The sequence below is a fragment of the Meleagris gallopavo genome, chromosome 24, assembly GCF_000146605.3.
Source record: "Meleagris gallopavo isolate NT-WF06-2002-E0010 breed Aviagen turkey brand Nicholas breeding stock chromosome 24, Turkey_5.1, whole genome shotgun sequence".
Lineage (NCBI taxonomy): Eukaryota > Metazoa > Chordata > Aves > Galliformes > Phasianidae > Meleagris > Meleagris gallopavo.
The window spans coordinates 3,897,450-3,914,154 of record NC_015034.2 but is presented as its reverse complement, the minus strand read 5'-3'; the positions used below and the strand labels follow the sequence as shown (position 1 = coordinate 3,914,154).

The 16,705-nt window shown below is 60.6% G+C and overlaps 2 protein-coding genes across 2 annotated transcripts in view; both read right to left on the bottom strand.

Annotated features, from left to right (window-relative positions):
* The window catches only part of LOC104914252 (zinc finger MIZ domain-containing protein 2), a 3,603-nt gene extending 2,833 nt beyond the window's left edge, over window positions 1-770 (bottom strand). Inside the window, exon 1 of the mRNA XM_019622596.1 lies at window positions 651-770. Within this exon, the coding sequence (XP_019478141.1) occupies window positions 651-770 (120 nt within the window). The remainder of the gene's footprint in view (window positions 1-650) is intronic.
* The window catches only part of NUDCD3 (NudC domain containing 3), a 16,958-nt gene continuing 623 nt past the window's right edge, over window positions 371-16,705 (bottom strand). The window contains exons 2-6 of the mRNA XM_010723205.2: window positions 15,996-16,698; window positions 8,538-8,670; window positions 5,129-5,272; window positions 1,100-1,288; window positions 371-937 (exon numbers count right to left, since the gene is read on the bottom strand). Of these exons, the coding sequence (XP_010721507.2) occupies window positions 827-937; window positions 1,100-1,288; window positions 5,129-5,272; window positions 8,538-8,670; window positions 15,996-16,698 (1,280 nt within the window). The 3' untranslated portion in view covers window positions 371-826. The remainder of the gene's footprint in view (window positions 938-1,099; window positions 1,289-5,128; window positions 5,273-8,537; window positions 8,671-15,995; window positions 16,699-16,705) is intronic.

The following is a 16,705-nucleotide window of genomic DNA, read 5'->3' as shown; positions in this document are numbered from 1 at the left end:
GGGGCTGAAGGGGCGGGGGGCTCCGAGTGGGGCTGGGGACAGCGCGTGTCCCCGTGGTGGGAAAATCACTACGGGTGGTGGCGTCCCCATAAGTAGCAGCGTCCCTGCGGGTGGCAGCGGCCCCACGGGTTGCGGTGTCCCTGTGGGTGGTGGCAGTGGCCCTATAGGCGGCAGTGCCCCCGTGGGTGGCAGTGCCCCACAGGCAGTGTTGTCCTCGTGGGTGGCAGCGTCCCCATGACCGCCCACGTCCCCACAGGTGGTGGTGTCCCCACCAGGAGCAGCGTCCCCACGGGTGTCGGTGTCCCCACGGGAGGCAGTGCCGCATGAGCAGCAGTCCCCTCCAGTATCCCCGAACCACTCGCACTCCCTGTGCTGGGAGCAAGGATTTATTGCAGCCGGGGGCAGCGGGTGCTGCATCCCCCAGCCCCAGGCTGTGCGCTGGGAGGTCCCTGCCGCCCCCGGGGTTGGGGACAGGCGTGAACCCCGGGCAGGGCACGGCGTGGATGCACCCGCCGAGGGCGCAGCCGCCCGGGGCTGGGTGGGGAGGGGACGTGCACCCGCAGAAGCGAAAACCAGAAATATCCTCAACCACCAAAAATAATAATTATGTCACCCAACGAGCTCCGTCTATTCCTGAAAAACAACGGAGCCGTCGGCAGCGCGAGGCGAGGCGAGGAGAAGGGTCCCAGCGCCGGGTTGCCGTGGTGACGGGGATGGAACGTCGCGTCCCGTGCTGCGCCGATGCCGGCTGTGGATGCCGGGGGTCCCATGCCGGCTTTGGGGTCCGCCCCTCCCCGCATCGCTGCTCGGCCACTTTTCTCCGGGGTCAAAACTGCACGGCGCCGGGGGAGATGTTGAACATGGAAGGGTCGAATTTTTGGCCGCGGAACGGAGAGCCCTCGGTGTCCCAGCCCTTCTTCAGCATCTCGTGCACCTTCTGCAAAGAGGAGCGGGCCCGTCACGATGGGGCAGCCCCACACCCGCCCCTGCTCCGCTCCATGCTGCCCCACGGACGCGGGACGCAGCGCTGGCGCACGGGGACGTGGAGGACCCCCGGCAGGGCCAGGACAAGCCGTGCTCCTGGGCTGGTGGCACCTACCAGCTCGTGGCTCTGCGGCTTGCCCTGCAGCTTCTGGTGGTAGTCGAAGGTGAGGCGGTCGAGCACGGCGTGCTCCTCCTCATCCACCGTGGCCATGGAGCGCTCCTTGTTGATCTTGTCGATGTCGATCTGCTCCTCGCCCTCCAGGACGGCGTTCCACCAGTACTCGTCTCCCTTGTTCAGGTTGATCTGGGGACAACAGGTGGCTCAGGGAGTCCATGTCCTACTGTGGGGACACGTCACCCCAAGCCCATCCTGCACTCCGAGCCCATGTGCGACCACAGGGACACGTCACCGGGCCAGGCCAGGGGACACAGCCACCACCACGGCCCACGCAGACACTGGGACATCACTGCCGCTGCCAGATTGCCGCCAGCCCTGGAGGGGCAGCCCGAGGGAGAGGGGGCATCCTGTTGTCCCAGGCCACCAGCCCACATCCCTGCTGCCAGGGGGCTGCGGTGGGCTTCCCGTTCTGCTGTAACTGAGCAACAACGGCGGCAGTGCGGGAGATTTATGGCATTGGCCAGCGTCTCTGCAAAGCCATCCATAGAGGCAGACAAAGCGATGTGGGCGCAGCTCCCCAGAAGCTCTGGAGGGCAAAACGGGGGCAGCCATGAAAATTCGGGAGCCGGGATTGGTGCAGGAGGGGGCGGCTGGGCTCAGTCCTCCTGGGAGAGCAGTGCTGGCACAACACCGCAGCGCGTCGAAGGCGGTGGTTTCCAGCCCGACAGCAAACCGCCTTCCATCGGCCCAATCCTGGGTGCTCACCCAGCAGTGAGCACGGGGAACACACAGCCATGGGGTGCGTGGCCACGGGGCCTTGTAGCTGGCACACAGCCCCATGCAGGGGATGCCGGGCATCAGCCCCCTCCCCGTCCCTCCGCTCCTGTCGCAGGGCTGCCAGCGGTGGGAAGAGCCCCGCAGAGCTGCAGCCCACGGCCCCTCTCCTCCTCCCACCCCTCGCACAGCCCTCGCTTTATTTACCACGTCCTGCTCCCACCCTGCTGGGAAGGCAGAATTATTCATTTCCTCGGCAGCTTTTCTGCGCCGTGCATCACTGCCGCGCTGAGAGCTTTGCAAACAATCATTAATTAACCTCTGCGGCCCACCTTGCGCATGCGGGGGAGTTTGCTGTTCCCCCAGACTCCAGGGGGAGAGAACTGAAAGTGGGACTCTCTCCGAGGCTGCAGTCCCACTTTCTAACAGAAGCCTCCAAGCACCCGCAGAGCTCCTCAGGTGTGGGTTTGGGGTTTGGGGTTTGGGGCTGGCTCGTGGTGTGGCTGTGCCAGCTGTGCCGTGCCCTGGGAGGTGGCCATGGAAAGCGGCTGCGCACCGGGAACCCCGCGGGGCTCTGCCAAGGGAACAGGGTTTCACCACAAGGACAGATAAATCTTGACCTGATTACGTTGCTCTCTGCGAAGGGAGCAGCGCTCTGCCCCAGCTCGGAGCTGCAGGGTGCTCGGAGCCTCCCGCAGGAAGATTCGGGTTCCGGGTGCCTCGTGCTCGGCTTGCACAGCTCTGCTTTGGGGCCGGAGCTGCATGAGGCCGAGCGGCTGGGGCAGGATAGGCAGCAGGGAGAGCTGCGTGCTGCAGCAGCACAGACGTGGCACTGTGTCACCTCCCATGTCCCCATATCCTGTGAGGAGGGGCCCAGTCCTGCGCTGCGGGTGCCGCGCTTTGCCACAGCACTGGGTTTCCTCCTGAATCCCAAATGCCGCGTCAGATCTGGAGGGATGCTGCCAAGGGATGGAAGTAGGACTTGGAAAAGCCACCTCTCACCACCTGCTTCCCTTCCGACATGGCAGCAGCATCCCCAGGAGCCAGCAGGGGACAGGAGCTGCTGAGGGGGCACCAGGGAACGCTTCCAACGGCGCATGGAGGTCGGGGAGCACCACAGATTGCTGTTAACTCGGCCTTCCAGCTCAGGAGATGACAGGCAAAGGCTGTAAGAGCTGCTCAAGGCAAAAAGCCTGAGCGTGGATAACAAACGTTGGAGAGAAGGAGAGAAAGAGAGGGAATGGGGGGGAAAAATCCTCAACAACAAAAATAATCCCAAAACGTGTTGTGCACAACACCCAGCAGAGACTTCTAAAAACGGCTCCCGCGAATCTATTTTCATCTCTCTTTTGACAAGTGAGCAGGCACGACAGTGAGGGGAGAGCACGGGGATCACGGCCAGGGCTGCGGTGCCGGGCAGAGCGGGCAGCTCCAAAGCCACAGCCCTTGGGCTTCTGCCTTGGTCTGGGTGCAACGAGAGCCATAAACGTACCGAAGGGCACAGAAAAATGCGCTGAGGGCTCGGCCAGCTCTGGAGTGAGGGGAAGGGAGAGGCACCTTCCAGGCAGCGAGCCCAGCGCTGGCACAACGTGAGCATGGCTTTGTTGCGCCCCCACCTCCTGCGTCCCCAGCAGGGAGCTCACATGTCCTGCAGGAAGATGCTCGCGGCCACACAGCCCGTGCTGCACAGCACAGCTGCACCACGCCGTGCTCGGGACAAGCCCAGCCTCACAGTCCCCTCCCAGCAGCTGAACCACCAAATGGCTGCGTGCCTCCTCATGAATGAACGGGAAGGAGTCGCCCGGCGCTTTCGGCTACTTTGCGCACGGAGAAAGGAGACACTCTCGGGTTGAATTACTCACTCTGCTCCAGTTACCTTACAATTCTCCCAGCGAAATTTCATCCCACCATCAATATGTTGGCAGCCAGCTGGAGATCCTCGCAACCCTGCGCTCGTGCTAATTTGAGGCTCTCGCCTTCAGCTCGGGTTGGAGATGAGGGGACTGCTCCCCACGGTCACTGCACAAAGCCCCGAGTCTCGCTCCGCCCGCGCTGCTCCTGTCCTCCTCGGGCTGTGTAACACACTGCTGATCTCAGGAACGCACACAGGGACTGCCAGCTGCCCATACACAGCCACGTGTGGGGTCAGCTCCTCTTCAACGGCGTTGCTCCTTCCCAGGATTGTGCACATGCCCGAATCGGACGGTTTTCAAAAATTTCATGTTTGAAAAATGTTGATTAATGATCCCACTGTCTCCTTTTAAACATCCTTCAGATGGCCAAGTGATGGCCCTCTCCCATAGGGCCCTTCCGGCAGCAGGTCTCTCACCCCAGGTACATCTTCAAGGCCAGGTTGGATGGGGCAGCCTGGTTTGGGACCAGATCTAGAGGCTGGTTGCCCTGCCTGTGGCAGGGGGTTGGAACTTGCTGATCCATGGGGATCTGACCCAAGCTATTCTATGATTCTGTGATCATAGAATGTTGCCTGAGCAGGATTTCCATGCATTTCCCTTGGCACTTCTGCACCCAGTGGGATTCCCACCCAAATGTCACAGCGCCTTTGGGTGCCCACCAACTGCCCTGCTCGTGACACGGGCACAAGGTGAGCGCTCTGCCTCAAAAGGACCCACTGCAGCTGCAGAACCCCAGCCCTGAGCGCTCTCCTGGGGCAGGCAGCAGCCCTGAGGAGCTTCTGAGAACATCTCTGGCTGAAAGGAGAGGGCAGAAGGGCAGCGGGTGGCAGAGCCGCACTCCCAGCACAGCCCCAGCCCCAAAGCTCACACAGGAGTTGGGCAGCCAGAGGATGCAGAAGATGCTTGAGGAACCAGGCTGATGGGCAGCAACGCAACGCCTCAGTTGTGGAACCAGTCCAGCAGCATCACCCCTCCGCCCGCATTGCTAGAGCACACCACCGACACCCACAGCCAGCATTAATTCACTGTGGGGCAGCAGATCCAGTAATGAGCTGCTGCTCCCAAACCACCACGAGGAAGACGTGCAGAAGGCAAATAGAAGCAGCTGCACTGACTGCTTCCAACAGGACAGGCAGTGTGTCAGAACCCCGGGGCAACATAGAAACAAGCAGTGAGGTTTCCCCTTGCCTGGCACACATGAGCTGCACGTTGCACAGGGACAGCCAGGGAAAGGCAGTGTGGGTCGCGGCCAGCTCTGGCTCAAGCCTCCAGCTGCTCCCATTTTCCAGGCCAAGCACTGGGGAGCTGCAAGGCGAGGTGAGGAAAGGGCAGCCCTTACCAAAACGCACTTCCCTGGCTCCAGGCTCCAGAGGGAACTCTCCGTGTTGATCTTGTGTGTGAGCTTTCCCTCCATGAGCACGTGCTGGCTGCTCCCCTCCAGCACTGCCACGCGAATTGTGCTGCTGCTGATATCCACAGACACCTGGAAAGGCAGAGAGAAAAGCATCAGCAAGGTTCCTGCTTCATTTCCTGCTGCACTGCTCGAGCCGTGGGGTCAAGAGCACTCGCTGGGGATGAGAGAAAAGAACCATCAGCCTGTACAGAAGGAGGGTGGGAATCCCACTGCTGTCTCGGAGCAAACAGCTCTGAGGTGAAAGGAAACCTCTCTGGGGAGCAGCAGGCAGCACAGCCCTGCAGGGACTCACACCATGCCTCAGTTTCCCCTTACAGAAAGCCAGCTCAGAGGTCGGGTGCCCGCTTGCTGCACCCCAGCACTGAGTGGGGTACGGCTCTGCGGCGCCCAGAGCTGAGTGCTGCCCTGCCAGGCAGTCTGGGGCTTCCGAGCCAGGAGCGTGGTGCTACTCCAGCACCAGCACCAGCCCGAAGCTCCCTGGCTTTGTACGGCCCCCACGCCAAGGCACAGCCAGCACTGGGCTCCGTGCACACAAAGGGATGTGTGTGTGTGTCACCACGGGGCAAGGGGACACGGCAGCTCTGTCCCCCCTGCAGCAGCCATACAGGGAACCCTGTTGCAACCCGCTGTGAGGTGACACGGCCCCCCTGGGGACACGGCAGCAGGCTGCCACTTGGTCGTGCTGCACAGCACTACCTCAGTCCCCAGAGAGCCCATCTGGTGCTGCCCTGCATGGCCAGGATGAGAGGAGCAGGACTGGAAGGGGGGGACAGCTCGGGCCCCCGGTGCTGCCAGCCCTCACCCGAGAGGAGGAGACTGCGGTGAGATTTGCCTGCATTCTCTCCCAGAGTTCCCCCAGATCTTCCTCCCGCTCTGCAGAGCTCATTTGAAATGTTATTACATTATCCATTACCTAGGAGATCTCCAGTGACTCACTAGCTCCACGCAGGCAGGATGCGGGCAGAGCCGCTCCAGGCAGCGACGGCACCACGGCTGCAGGACCAGCAGCACCAGGCTGAGCTCCGAACCCGGGCTGGCGTCGAGCGGCCGGCACGGCACAGACACCCAGCAGTGTGCCAGCAGGCTCTCGCCTGGGCTGTGGATGTGAGCGCTGTGCTGCAGCTCCTCCAGGATGAGGAATGTCAGCGCCACGCGGACGGGACACGTGGACCAGGCTCTGCTCACCCCAGCTCCCCAGCCCCCGTCACACACAGGGGCACCGCCAGCAGGCCTGCGCCGAGCTCGCCGAGGTGACCCCCAAGGCACCTTTGGGGTTCCGTCAGGAGGGCTGAGGAAGGGTGCGACGCTGACAGCCCCGGGGAGACGCCGCAGGCACGGCTGTGGCACCGCACAGCGCAGCGGCTCCCGCACACAGAAACACCCCCACCCGCCCCCTCCAGCGCTGCGAGCACAAAGCTGGGAGCCAAGCTCGCTCGTCTCCTGCAAGCCAGGCGGCAGAGAGGCTGCTGGCGTGAGCTCTATTTCAGGGCTGGGAAGCGCGGCTCCACGGGCCCCTGCTGCGTCTCTAAGTGGATCGGGGAGGTGGGGAGCGGAACGCGAGCTGCTCCCACCCACCCCTTCTCCCCTTCCTGCTCCACGGCCACTCCGCGGAGCTCCATACAAGGAAGCCTCCAGCCTACCCGAGTGAGAAGGTGCCATAGCAACAGCCTGAATCCAAAAAGTGTCAGGAGTGCCATTCTGAGCAGCGTTAGAGCCGGACACGCTCAGAGCCCAGGGACCAGACGGGAGATCTTTAATCTCGCCTTGGCAGGCAGGAGCCAAAAAACTGATAATTTTTTTTACAAGGCGAAGCTGCGTGGTGAATGCAGGGAATGCTTCTGTTTTGCAGGAACCCGTCAATAACTGCCCCAAGCCCATCCAGCTTGAAAATTGCTTTGAACCGCCCTGCTCTGGCCTGTGACCCAGCTGGTCTGCCTGCCCCCTCCGGCTGGAGACACAGAGAACAGCTCCGAAATGAAAACCTGCCTGCAAGGCGCCAAGGGGAGCACTGGGGGAGGCAAGGCCTGAGCAGGACGTGCACTGCCAGGACAAGGAAAGGCAAACATTGGGGGCGGTGCAGAATTAAATGTGGCATCGTGGGGCTCAGGACACACCTGTGGGCACTTCGGGCAACTGGCAGCAAATGCACCCCTAAAACAGTCTGCAGGGAGGCAGGAGAGGTCAGGAAAGCGTGTCCTGTCCCAGCTCCTCGCTGCACCTGCAAGGCCCCCACAGCTCTGGGTGCCAAAGGATGGGGTGTGATGCTGGGATCTTGGCATGGGCACAACTCCCCGGTGTGTCCCCAGGCATCGTGAGTGCCATACGATGTAGAGAGGATGGAACATCCGTCTGGACGCCCCCGAGCCCTTCCAACAAACAGCCTGGCTTTGCTTTAGACACCCAGTGGGAATGATGCATCTCACGGTCCTCCTGCTGTCCCCATGGCAGCCATCACCCCTCCAGCCCAGGCTGCTGCTGCCAATTACGCTCTGTTGGCACGCCAAGGAGCTGTGTAGGCTGCAGCCGGCAAGCAAACCCAAGCGTGCTCATTTCAGCTGCCCTGGAAGCAGCAGAGGAGAACGGGAGATGGGGGAGCACCGACTTCCCAAATGGAAAAATACAGCAAGAGCTGCGGGCTGGGAGTGCTGGGGAAAGCTGGGAGAGGTCAAACTCCTGGGGCCGGCACTCCCAGCCCTGTGTGTGCTCCTTGAGCTTCTCCTCACCTCAGCAAGCAAAGGTGGGGAGGAGGGACAGGAGAGGTGCTGAAGGACATCCAGCCACGTGCTATGCAGATGGCTCTGAGATTCACCCTCAGAAATAGGGTGTGGATTTTGGGTGACCCTGTGCAGAGACAATGCTTGAACTCTGTGATCCCTGCAGGTCCCTCCTGACTCAGGATACTCTGTGGTTCTGGGACTCAGCAAGGCAAGCGATGCTCCAAGACAGGAGAAGGTAGCAAGGACACATCCCTGGTCCTTCCCCACAGCCTGAGGGTGCTCAGGAGGAAGGCCAGCCCTGTGTGAGTGCACACAGTACGCAGCCACAGTGGGACATGGAGCTCTGAGAGCTGCCTGTGAGATTGCAGAAACTGGAGGAGAAAGCATAGAAAGTACAAAGCCAAGGAACCCTGCTGGGCTCTGAGCAACGGGACGCAGCAGCAGCAGCCACAGCAGAAAAGTGGCCAGGCTGGGACTGTGGGCCCCCACCACTGGAGAGCAAGGCACGACCACATCCTGCACAAAGAGCCTCTCTGCTCCCAGCACAGCTTCCCAGGACAGCCAGGCACTCCCCAGGAAGAGAGACACCAGAAACCAAATTATTAACACTGCTTTACCTGTTTGCCTTTCACAATGTGCTTGGGCACAGGCACTTTAATCTCCAGGTCGCTGTAGTCTTGGGACCAGGCGTAGTTCTCCCGCACTGCCCCGTTGTAGCTGTCAGGGTTTGTCTGGAACTGCTCCTGTCTCCTGGGGAGGGAAGAACAAGCGAGGGGCTGAGCGTGGGGCAGCGTGGGGTGAGCAGGGAGGGTGGGAGCAGGAAGGGAGCAGAGCCCGCGCTCCGGCACCCTGCGGTGCTTCAGACTTTGGGGTGCAGCCAGGGAAAGGGAAAGGACCGGGTTGGCACCTCAGCACCCCTCACCTCACATCCGGTGAGGACGGCAATGGGACGGGTGGGGACGTGGAGCTTGGGCTGCCCGAAGGGTGCAGGACTTCAGGGATGGATGAGGAGAGATTTGGGGGGATCAGATAAGCAATCAGCAGCACACCTCCAAATACCCAACATATCTCCAGCCAAGGCATTCCCACCAGCCTCACATTCCTTTACCCCACTGCCGGGCTGTGCACCGCTCAACCCTCCTGGAGAGGGCTTGGAAATAAAACCGAATCCTTCCTAAAGCCGGCTGCGGAGCCACCAAAGAGCAGAGCTGCTCTTAATACACACCCAGCCCTTGGTCTGGGGCTGTGGGGCTTTACATAAGGGTGCAGGGGCTGTGCAGCCCCGGGGAACTGCATCCCAACACCCCCACAGCGAGGGGTGCGCAGCGGCGGCAGGCGGGGGCGGCTCCCAGCCCCGAGCATTACGTAATATCCACGGGGTTTAATTAAATTAGGCTCGGGAAGGGTCTGTGTGCACACACACACCCGCACACCTCTTTTTTTGGGTCCTTATGGGGACCGTTTTGGGGCGAGCACTGGGATGCTGCTGGCCCTACAGGAGCTGTGCAGGGTTTGCACAGCCTGGCCACAGCTCCTGGTGTTGGCGGCACCGGGTGAGCAATGTTGCGGTGTCGGGGGGACCGTCTAAGTCACTTCTTCTTTTCTTCTTTCTTCTTTTTTCTTTTTTTTTCTTTGAATTTTGGCCTTGCTTGGCGTTCACCCATTGGGTGCCAATTGCCATGGAAACGGGGTTGGCATGGCAGCACCGAAGCGGCGCTCGCTCTGGTTGGCTCCAGATGGCAGCTTCCAAACCGCCCCCAGACTGCGGGAGCCGGAGGGGCAGCGAGGGCCGGGCACAGGCGTGGGGTGCCCTGGCTCCTGGGGTGCCCTGGCTCCTGGGGTGCCCCTTCTCACAAGGTGTCACTGGCTCCCAGGGTGCCACCAGCCCCAGGGGGGGCAGGGGACACACAAAGGGCTGCAAGCGGAGGAGCAGAGCTGTGCATGGCCTGCCTTCTGCTCTCTGCTCTCTGCTCCCTCCCTGCGTGGCTGTGAAGGGATGCAGAAAGCCATCTGGGCTCCAAAACCAGCTGGATGTCCTTCTAGTGGTTCCCATCCTGCTCTGGCACGATCCAGGACAAGGCGCTTCTGGATGTTCTCACCTTCCAGGCACTCTGCCAAGCACACGGCACTGTGGCACGCAGACACAAAGTGCTTTCACAGCTGCCCTGGGAGGACTCAGTGCTACGGAGTTGTTTCCATGGGGAGACTGAGGCAGGGTTGCTCCGTGCTGGATCCACCTCCTTGCTTTGCTCTCCCTCTGCCCCTTTTGCCCACTGCTGTGGCTCCGCTCCGCACAGATCCCTGTGAGACGCCACACATCGGCTGGGCAGCGGGGCTGAGGACAAGAGAGGAGGGTGAAAAAGCAACAGCTTTAAAACCCGGGGTTTGGCACGGCGTGCACTCGGCTGCCGGGTGGCGGGGATGGTGTGGGTGGGTCTGTGTGTTCTGTCTTGTTCTATTTTTGCTCGCCATGTGTCATTTTGGGGGAGGTGAAACCTTTAACAATGCACCGTCAAGAAGCAGCCAATCTGTTTGGTGCTCCGAGGAGCGGCAGAGCGGCCGCCCCGTCCCCCGTGGCACAGAGGCCACAAGGAGGGACCCAGCCAGTGCCAGGCACAGCAGCACGGCGGCCGGCCCCACGGCGTGTCTCCCGTTTGCTCAGCACTGACCCGCGTGCATTTCGGAGTGCCGGCGCTCTCTGCTCTCCGTGTCCCGTCCTGCGGGGCCGGCGCGGCTGCTGCTCTTAGTCAAGGTGAATTATTTAGGCAGCTTGAAGGAAAACGTGTCAGGCAGCGCAGATGAGGGGGGGGGAAGAAAACAGCGATGGTTGAAAGAAGCGGGGCTGGCTGAGGGCGAGGTGGGTGATGTGGGCATGGGGCCAGGCCAAGCTGCCCCATGAGCAGAAATGGAGGCTGAGCCCCTGCCTGCTCCCGGAGCAAGCACTGGCAATGTCCCACCACGTCCCACAAGCACATCCCAGCGCAAAAGCAGGCCTGTCCTGTCCTCCTCCTCACGGGGCAGAGAAAGCAGAGGGGTGCAGTGCTGCCCCAAAGCACCCCGCAGGGCACCAACACCCCACCTCTGCTGCCGAGGCCCCGTGTGATGGTGCACCACACCTCCCTCAAGCTCGAGAGGTAGCCGAGAATGGAAAGATCTCATTAAGTAATAATGAAGTTCTAAGCAAGGAGGGGAAGAGAAAATCAGGCACAAGGCGCCCGCGTGCCTAACCCACATAAGCACGAAGCCTTGCAGAGAGCTGCGGCGTGCCGGCCGCCTGCCTGGCATTTATTGCAGCCATCAGCAGCTCGGGTTGAGGCAGGAGCAGTTCTGCAATACGGACTGCCAGGGGGAGAAGTGACTGCTCCTGCTCAGCAGCCAAGGGACAACCGGGAGCCACCCCGAGGGCAGGAAGGGCTGAGCACCCTCTGCTGTCCGTCCTGCCGGGCTGGGGCAGGAGGAACGGATGAGCTTTTGTGATGAATTCGATGAGGTTCAAATGGGAGCTCTGCTCCTGGAGCAACAGGTAGCTGGAGGTGTCAGCCTGAGACAGCCGCATCCGCAAAGCTGCAGGGATGGAAAATCCCAGGGTTGTGCTCTCTCTGCTGTTTTTGCAAGCGAGCCGAGCAGGAGCCTCCCCCCACCTCCGGATTTAACATTTCTCAGCACCAAAACATCGGGTGTGTGGCGCTCGGTCTCTCTGGGTTTTGCTCCACTTAATTGGGTCTCGGCAAAGCGCTGAGCCGGCTGCGGACCAGCCTGCTGCTGTCAGCTCCGTGCAGTAAACAAGTGCTGCCATGCAGCCGCTGTCGGCACAGGGCTTCTGTGGGCTGTGCGTGGGGGTTGGTGGGGAGGAGCCCACATCCATGGAGGAAGGAGGGGAGAACCCCACATCCAGGTGGGGCTGGGGAGGGATCCCCAAATCCAGATGGGAGGCTGCCTTTCCTCCCCAAGCCGTACAGAAGTGCTACAAGCCCACGACGACCCCGAGCCACGGGGCTGCAAGGCGCTTCTCCAAACGCGGCTGGAGCTGGCAGGGCTCACTGAGCACAGCAGAGACACACCGCGCCACGAGAGGTGGCCAACGCCATCCCCTTCACCCCCAAATCAACGGTCCCCACACGCCAGGCTGGCTCTGAGGGCCCTTTCGCCCCAATACCACGCTGTTAGGGCGCAGAGAGCGCCCAGCATCTCCAGCCAATGCCTTTGTCACTCGACTCTACAGCTAAACTCCAAACCCACACCACCTACCGCATCCAAAAACCCAATTCCAACGCTCCCCAAGGTTCCCCACGCACGGCAGGGGGTGCGTGGCTCTGCTCTGTCAGCCTGCAGCGAGGGGCTCGCTCCTTTCCAGGCTCACGCTCTTCGGGGGAGCTTTTAGCCTTCACTTTTGATTTCCCAGTTATTTATGGAGCCATTCAATAGAGCCAACTTGCTGCCATTAGGGTGGCTGAAATGCCACCGCCAGCTCACAGGAGAGCTTTGGAGTCGTCACCAGAGGGCTAAATTTCACTACTGCTGGGAAATTTAGGTCAAGGACAGCAGGACGCGCTACTGGTAGGCAAAGTCCCCTCGGATCCTCGCTGCTGGCACAGAGCTTACACAACCTTGGGTTGGAGAGGTCTCCGAGGGACTGCTGCACCAACACAGCACGCCAGGTTCAATTCCAGCTCCTGGAAAAGGGGACCTGGCTGAGCGGAGCTCAACGGCCCCACAACCGGCAGCGCCTCGGGTCCGTCCCCGGAGAGCAGCGCGGTGCTAAAGCAAGCAAACAGAGTTTTCTTTTTTAAATAAGAATCAGGCACACGCCGTTCCCCGGCCTCCAGCCCTGGGATTTTCTGCTTGTTAAGAGAAAAATTTATAGGTTTTAATTTAGTTATTTTTGGTGCAGGGACCTAATTTTGGAGCTCAGTACCTTGGTAGGGCAACCAAAGCCCTGAGCGATCGGGTGCGTGACAGGGGAGCTGACACGGCGCTGCTGATCTCAGCAAGCACAGGGCTCTGCTTCCCCATTACAGCAGTGAAAAATTGGGCCCCAATCAGACCCTCAGCAGCTGCGAGGGGCTCATTGTAGACACAGGAATGGGGCTGGGGGCATCTCGCCTCAAGATCAGCCATTCAAAATGATGCTCTGCCAAGAGCTGAGCTCCCACTGCTGCAGGAGAGGGCGGGTGGATTGAAATAATTCACTCCCCCGTGTGAAGCCACGGCCTCTGTGCTCTGCAGGGAGGACTCAGCTCACAGAGAAGCTTGCCCAGGACAGCCCAGAGGTGAAGAAATGGGGTAGGAAGGCAGAACCCCACACACGGAGCATCAACGAGCGAAGACCAGGAGCACAAAGATACTCAAATGAGGTGGGGTGAAGCAAATAAGGGCTCTTAGCTTGAAAAAGGAGCCGAAAGGGGAATGGGATGAGCAGCACGACTGCAAGCATCCAGGAATAGGGAGGTGGAAGCCGTAATGAGGTTTGTCGGGGCCAAGTCTCAAGGAAGAAAAGAAATCCACGAGAAATGCCACTCCAAGTGCTCTCCCTGGCACACAGAGCTGTGGGGTCACAGCCTGCTGGGGATGAGAGCCAATGGAGCATCACAGGGCTTGTTTGCTTCTGCTCCCCTGGCCAGCACCAGGGCTGGAGGCTGGACCTGGGACCAAAAGGAGCTCGCAGGGGCTGCCTGCATTCCCCACTCAAACAAAGCCGTCTTCAGTGCCTCTGGGTCCCTTCCAGCCTGAGATGCTCCGTGGTGGAAGCAGCTTAGGAGAGCAGGAGCCTCAGCAGATGGGTGGATGCGTCTTGGTGCAGTTTTGCTGGCACAATGCAGGGCCATTCTCCTGCCTACAGCACAAGAAAAAGCTCTGCAGGTCCCAGCCTGAAGGGACAGTGATGGAGTCTCATACATGTTCACCCCTTGCCTGCTTCCAGCAGCTCTGTGCTTTCTGCCTGCTCACCACCTTTCTGAGGACACTTCAGCATCCTTCCACCCTTCTCAGAGATCCTTCTCTGTGAGAATGCCCTTCTCTGACAACAAAATTCCACCTGCTCTTTGCAGGTTCCTCTGCTGCCTCCCCAAACAGCACAGAGCTGCCAGCCTGGAGCACACGTGGCCACAGCACCGAGGAGGCACAATGAGGGGACACAGAGCTGCCACAGCCTCACACCAGGCTGTGAGCAGTGAGTGGCCACAGGACAGGAGAAGAACGCACCCCAGGTTAGGGCTGGGAGCAAGCAGCAAGCATTGGGATGACAGGAAGCAGAGCGCCGGGGCCAGGCTGTGCAGTGCCACACGTGGGCTGCTGGGCTCTATTTTAAATGCTGCGTGGCAAATATATGCAGGCCGGGTTCCAAGCTGGGGGAAGAGGAGGGCGCTGGGTGGCGGAGGTGTGCTGAGCTCGGAGCTGAGCTCAGGCTGTGTGGGACAAGCAGGATCAACCTGAAATGAGCCAGGGAAGGCAGGAGCAAATGTGGTCCTCAGTGGAGCCATGGGGCAGCCCCACAGCAAAGGGGAGCCAGCCACATCACCCCATTTACAGGTGGGTAAGGGAGGCACCTGCCGAGGAATGAGCCAGCCACGTGCCTCATCCGTGCGCAAAGCTGAACACGATGCAGGCTTGGTTTTGCTCTTCCTTTCCCCTGCAGCCCTAAGAAAGCTGCTCCCATCCCAAGGCTCCCAGGAGCGCAGCAGGCTCTGATGGGAGCTGGCAGATCTGGGCTGGTACCTGCCCTACATTTCCACAGCAGCGAGGTTGACAGAATGAGCGAGTTTTTATATAGATTTGGGTGGCGATGCTTTTCTTTACTGGTTGAGGAGGGGGGGGAAGGGAGAAGGAAAATATTTTTGTTTAATCTCTTTTCTGCATTCTTGCTGCTGGCGCTGCATGTTATTCATGCGCCCCTCGTATCCAAACGGGCGGCTCGGGGTTTTGCTCAGGAGGGGTTGTGCAGAATTAAGCAGCTGGCTCAATTATTAATAGCCTGTCGGGGTGCCCTGGATGCCGGCTGCCTTTCGGGGGGGCTCCAGCGCCCCCCAGTGGCACCACGCACCAACTACAGCAGCAACGCGTTGCCCGCTCTGTCCTACTTGGATCCCGCAGCCACGCTGCCCCATTCCCTTCCCCAACCCAGGCTGGGAACACGCAGGTGGCGAGGCAGAAGAGCTCTGTCGGCTCCAGCAGGGCTTTTTTTGGCTCGTTAATTCCGTGAGGACTGACGGCCCCACGGACAAACTTTCCTTCACAGGACAACAGAACGTGGCTTTTCAGGTGATACCATTTTTGGCTTCTGGCTTATTTTTACCCCACGTAACGCAGGTCAGGCTGGTTGAGCTCAGCACAAGACCTTCTCCTCATTCCCACCTGATCAAGTTGCTGGGCACCTCCCCCTCTCACTCCATTCTCCTCTCTGTCCATCCTATCCCAGTCCCTCCAGGACCTGGGGCTGTCACACATCAGTGCAGGACCCAAGGGCTTTGCCATCTCACCCTGGCAGGGAAGGGAAGCTGGCTGGCAGCAGCCCTCAGACACACTGGGAGGACTTTGGAGCAAGGACGTTCTTGAAGCACGAGGCTGCTTAGCCCAGCTTGAAAGCCACTGAGTACATAAAGCTCTGTGCAGCGTCTGATGCAGCTTCAAAGCTGGCTCTGCTTTGAGCTGAAGGCTGCGCCAGAGACCTCTGGAGCTCCCAAACTGTGTGCACCCAATGCTGACGCTGGCCTTGCCATCTGCCCATATTTAGTACGAGAGTGACCTGCAGAGCACCCATCCAGCTCTGAGAGGTCCCACCACACACGTGGGGCACAGACCCCAGGTTTCCATGAGGAAAAGGCTGTGGAACAGTATCTGGATTTCCCAGAGCTGCTGCGGTCAGCCCCCAAGAACAGTGACCCCAGTGTGCACAGCCCCAGCACACAGAGACACGACGATTCCCCTGCCCTCAGCACAGCCAGAAAAAACCCCAAACCGCCAGCACAGAACAGAGTTCTGCCTCCCACAGGGGATCAGATCACACAACTCCTCCTCCCCCCCACCCTGCCAGTCCCTGTCAGCGGGGGGAGGAAGGCAGCACAAGGGAAGAGCCTTACGTGGGCAGCTCGGCAGGTGAGGGCTGCACAGGGGCAGCTGCCCCCGGGGGCTCTGCTGGCACGGGGCTGGTGGCTGCCGGGCTTGTGGGTGCATCCTGCAGCCCCTCCGCACCCCCTGCATCCAGCGAGGGCTCGGCCTCCTCCGTTGTCTCTACCTCGACTTCATGGGCGGCCGGGGCCACTCTCACCCTCTCGGCGGAGGCGGCAGCTTCCTCCTCCTCCTCCTTTTTGCGGAGCTTTGCCTCCAGCTCCCGGCGCCGCTTCTCGTCATCCTGCCGGGCCATCCGCTCAAAGACTTTGAACGCCTGCAAGAGAACAAAGCTGGCTGTCAAGGAAAGGAGGAGCACATGCTTGGGGCCCTTACTGCTGTCCCTCCGGTTGTGGATGTCACCCAGCCCACTCCCTGCACCTGCACTCTCAGGAGAGAGACCTGGCCGCAGGGCTTTGCTGTTTCTGCGAGAGGCTGCCAGCTCCTCAGCAGTGCCACCGGTTGGGACACGCCGTGGGCAGCTCCCCAGGGTGGCTGTGAGCTCCCTCAGCTGGCTCACGTGAAGGAGCAGAGCAATGGTACGCGGATCACGGCGTTTTGAGCCAGAACTGCCTGCTTCGGGCAGATAAAATCCACTTGGAGAGAGAAAACGCAGCTCTCCCCGTCCTGCAGTGTGAGGAGCTGTGTGCCCAGGCCCAGCCACCCCCAGCGGGAGGGAGGT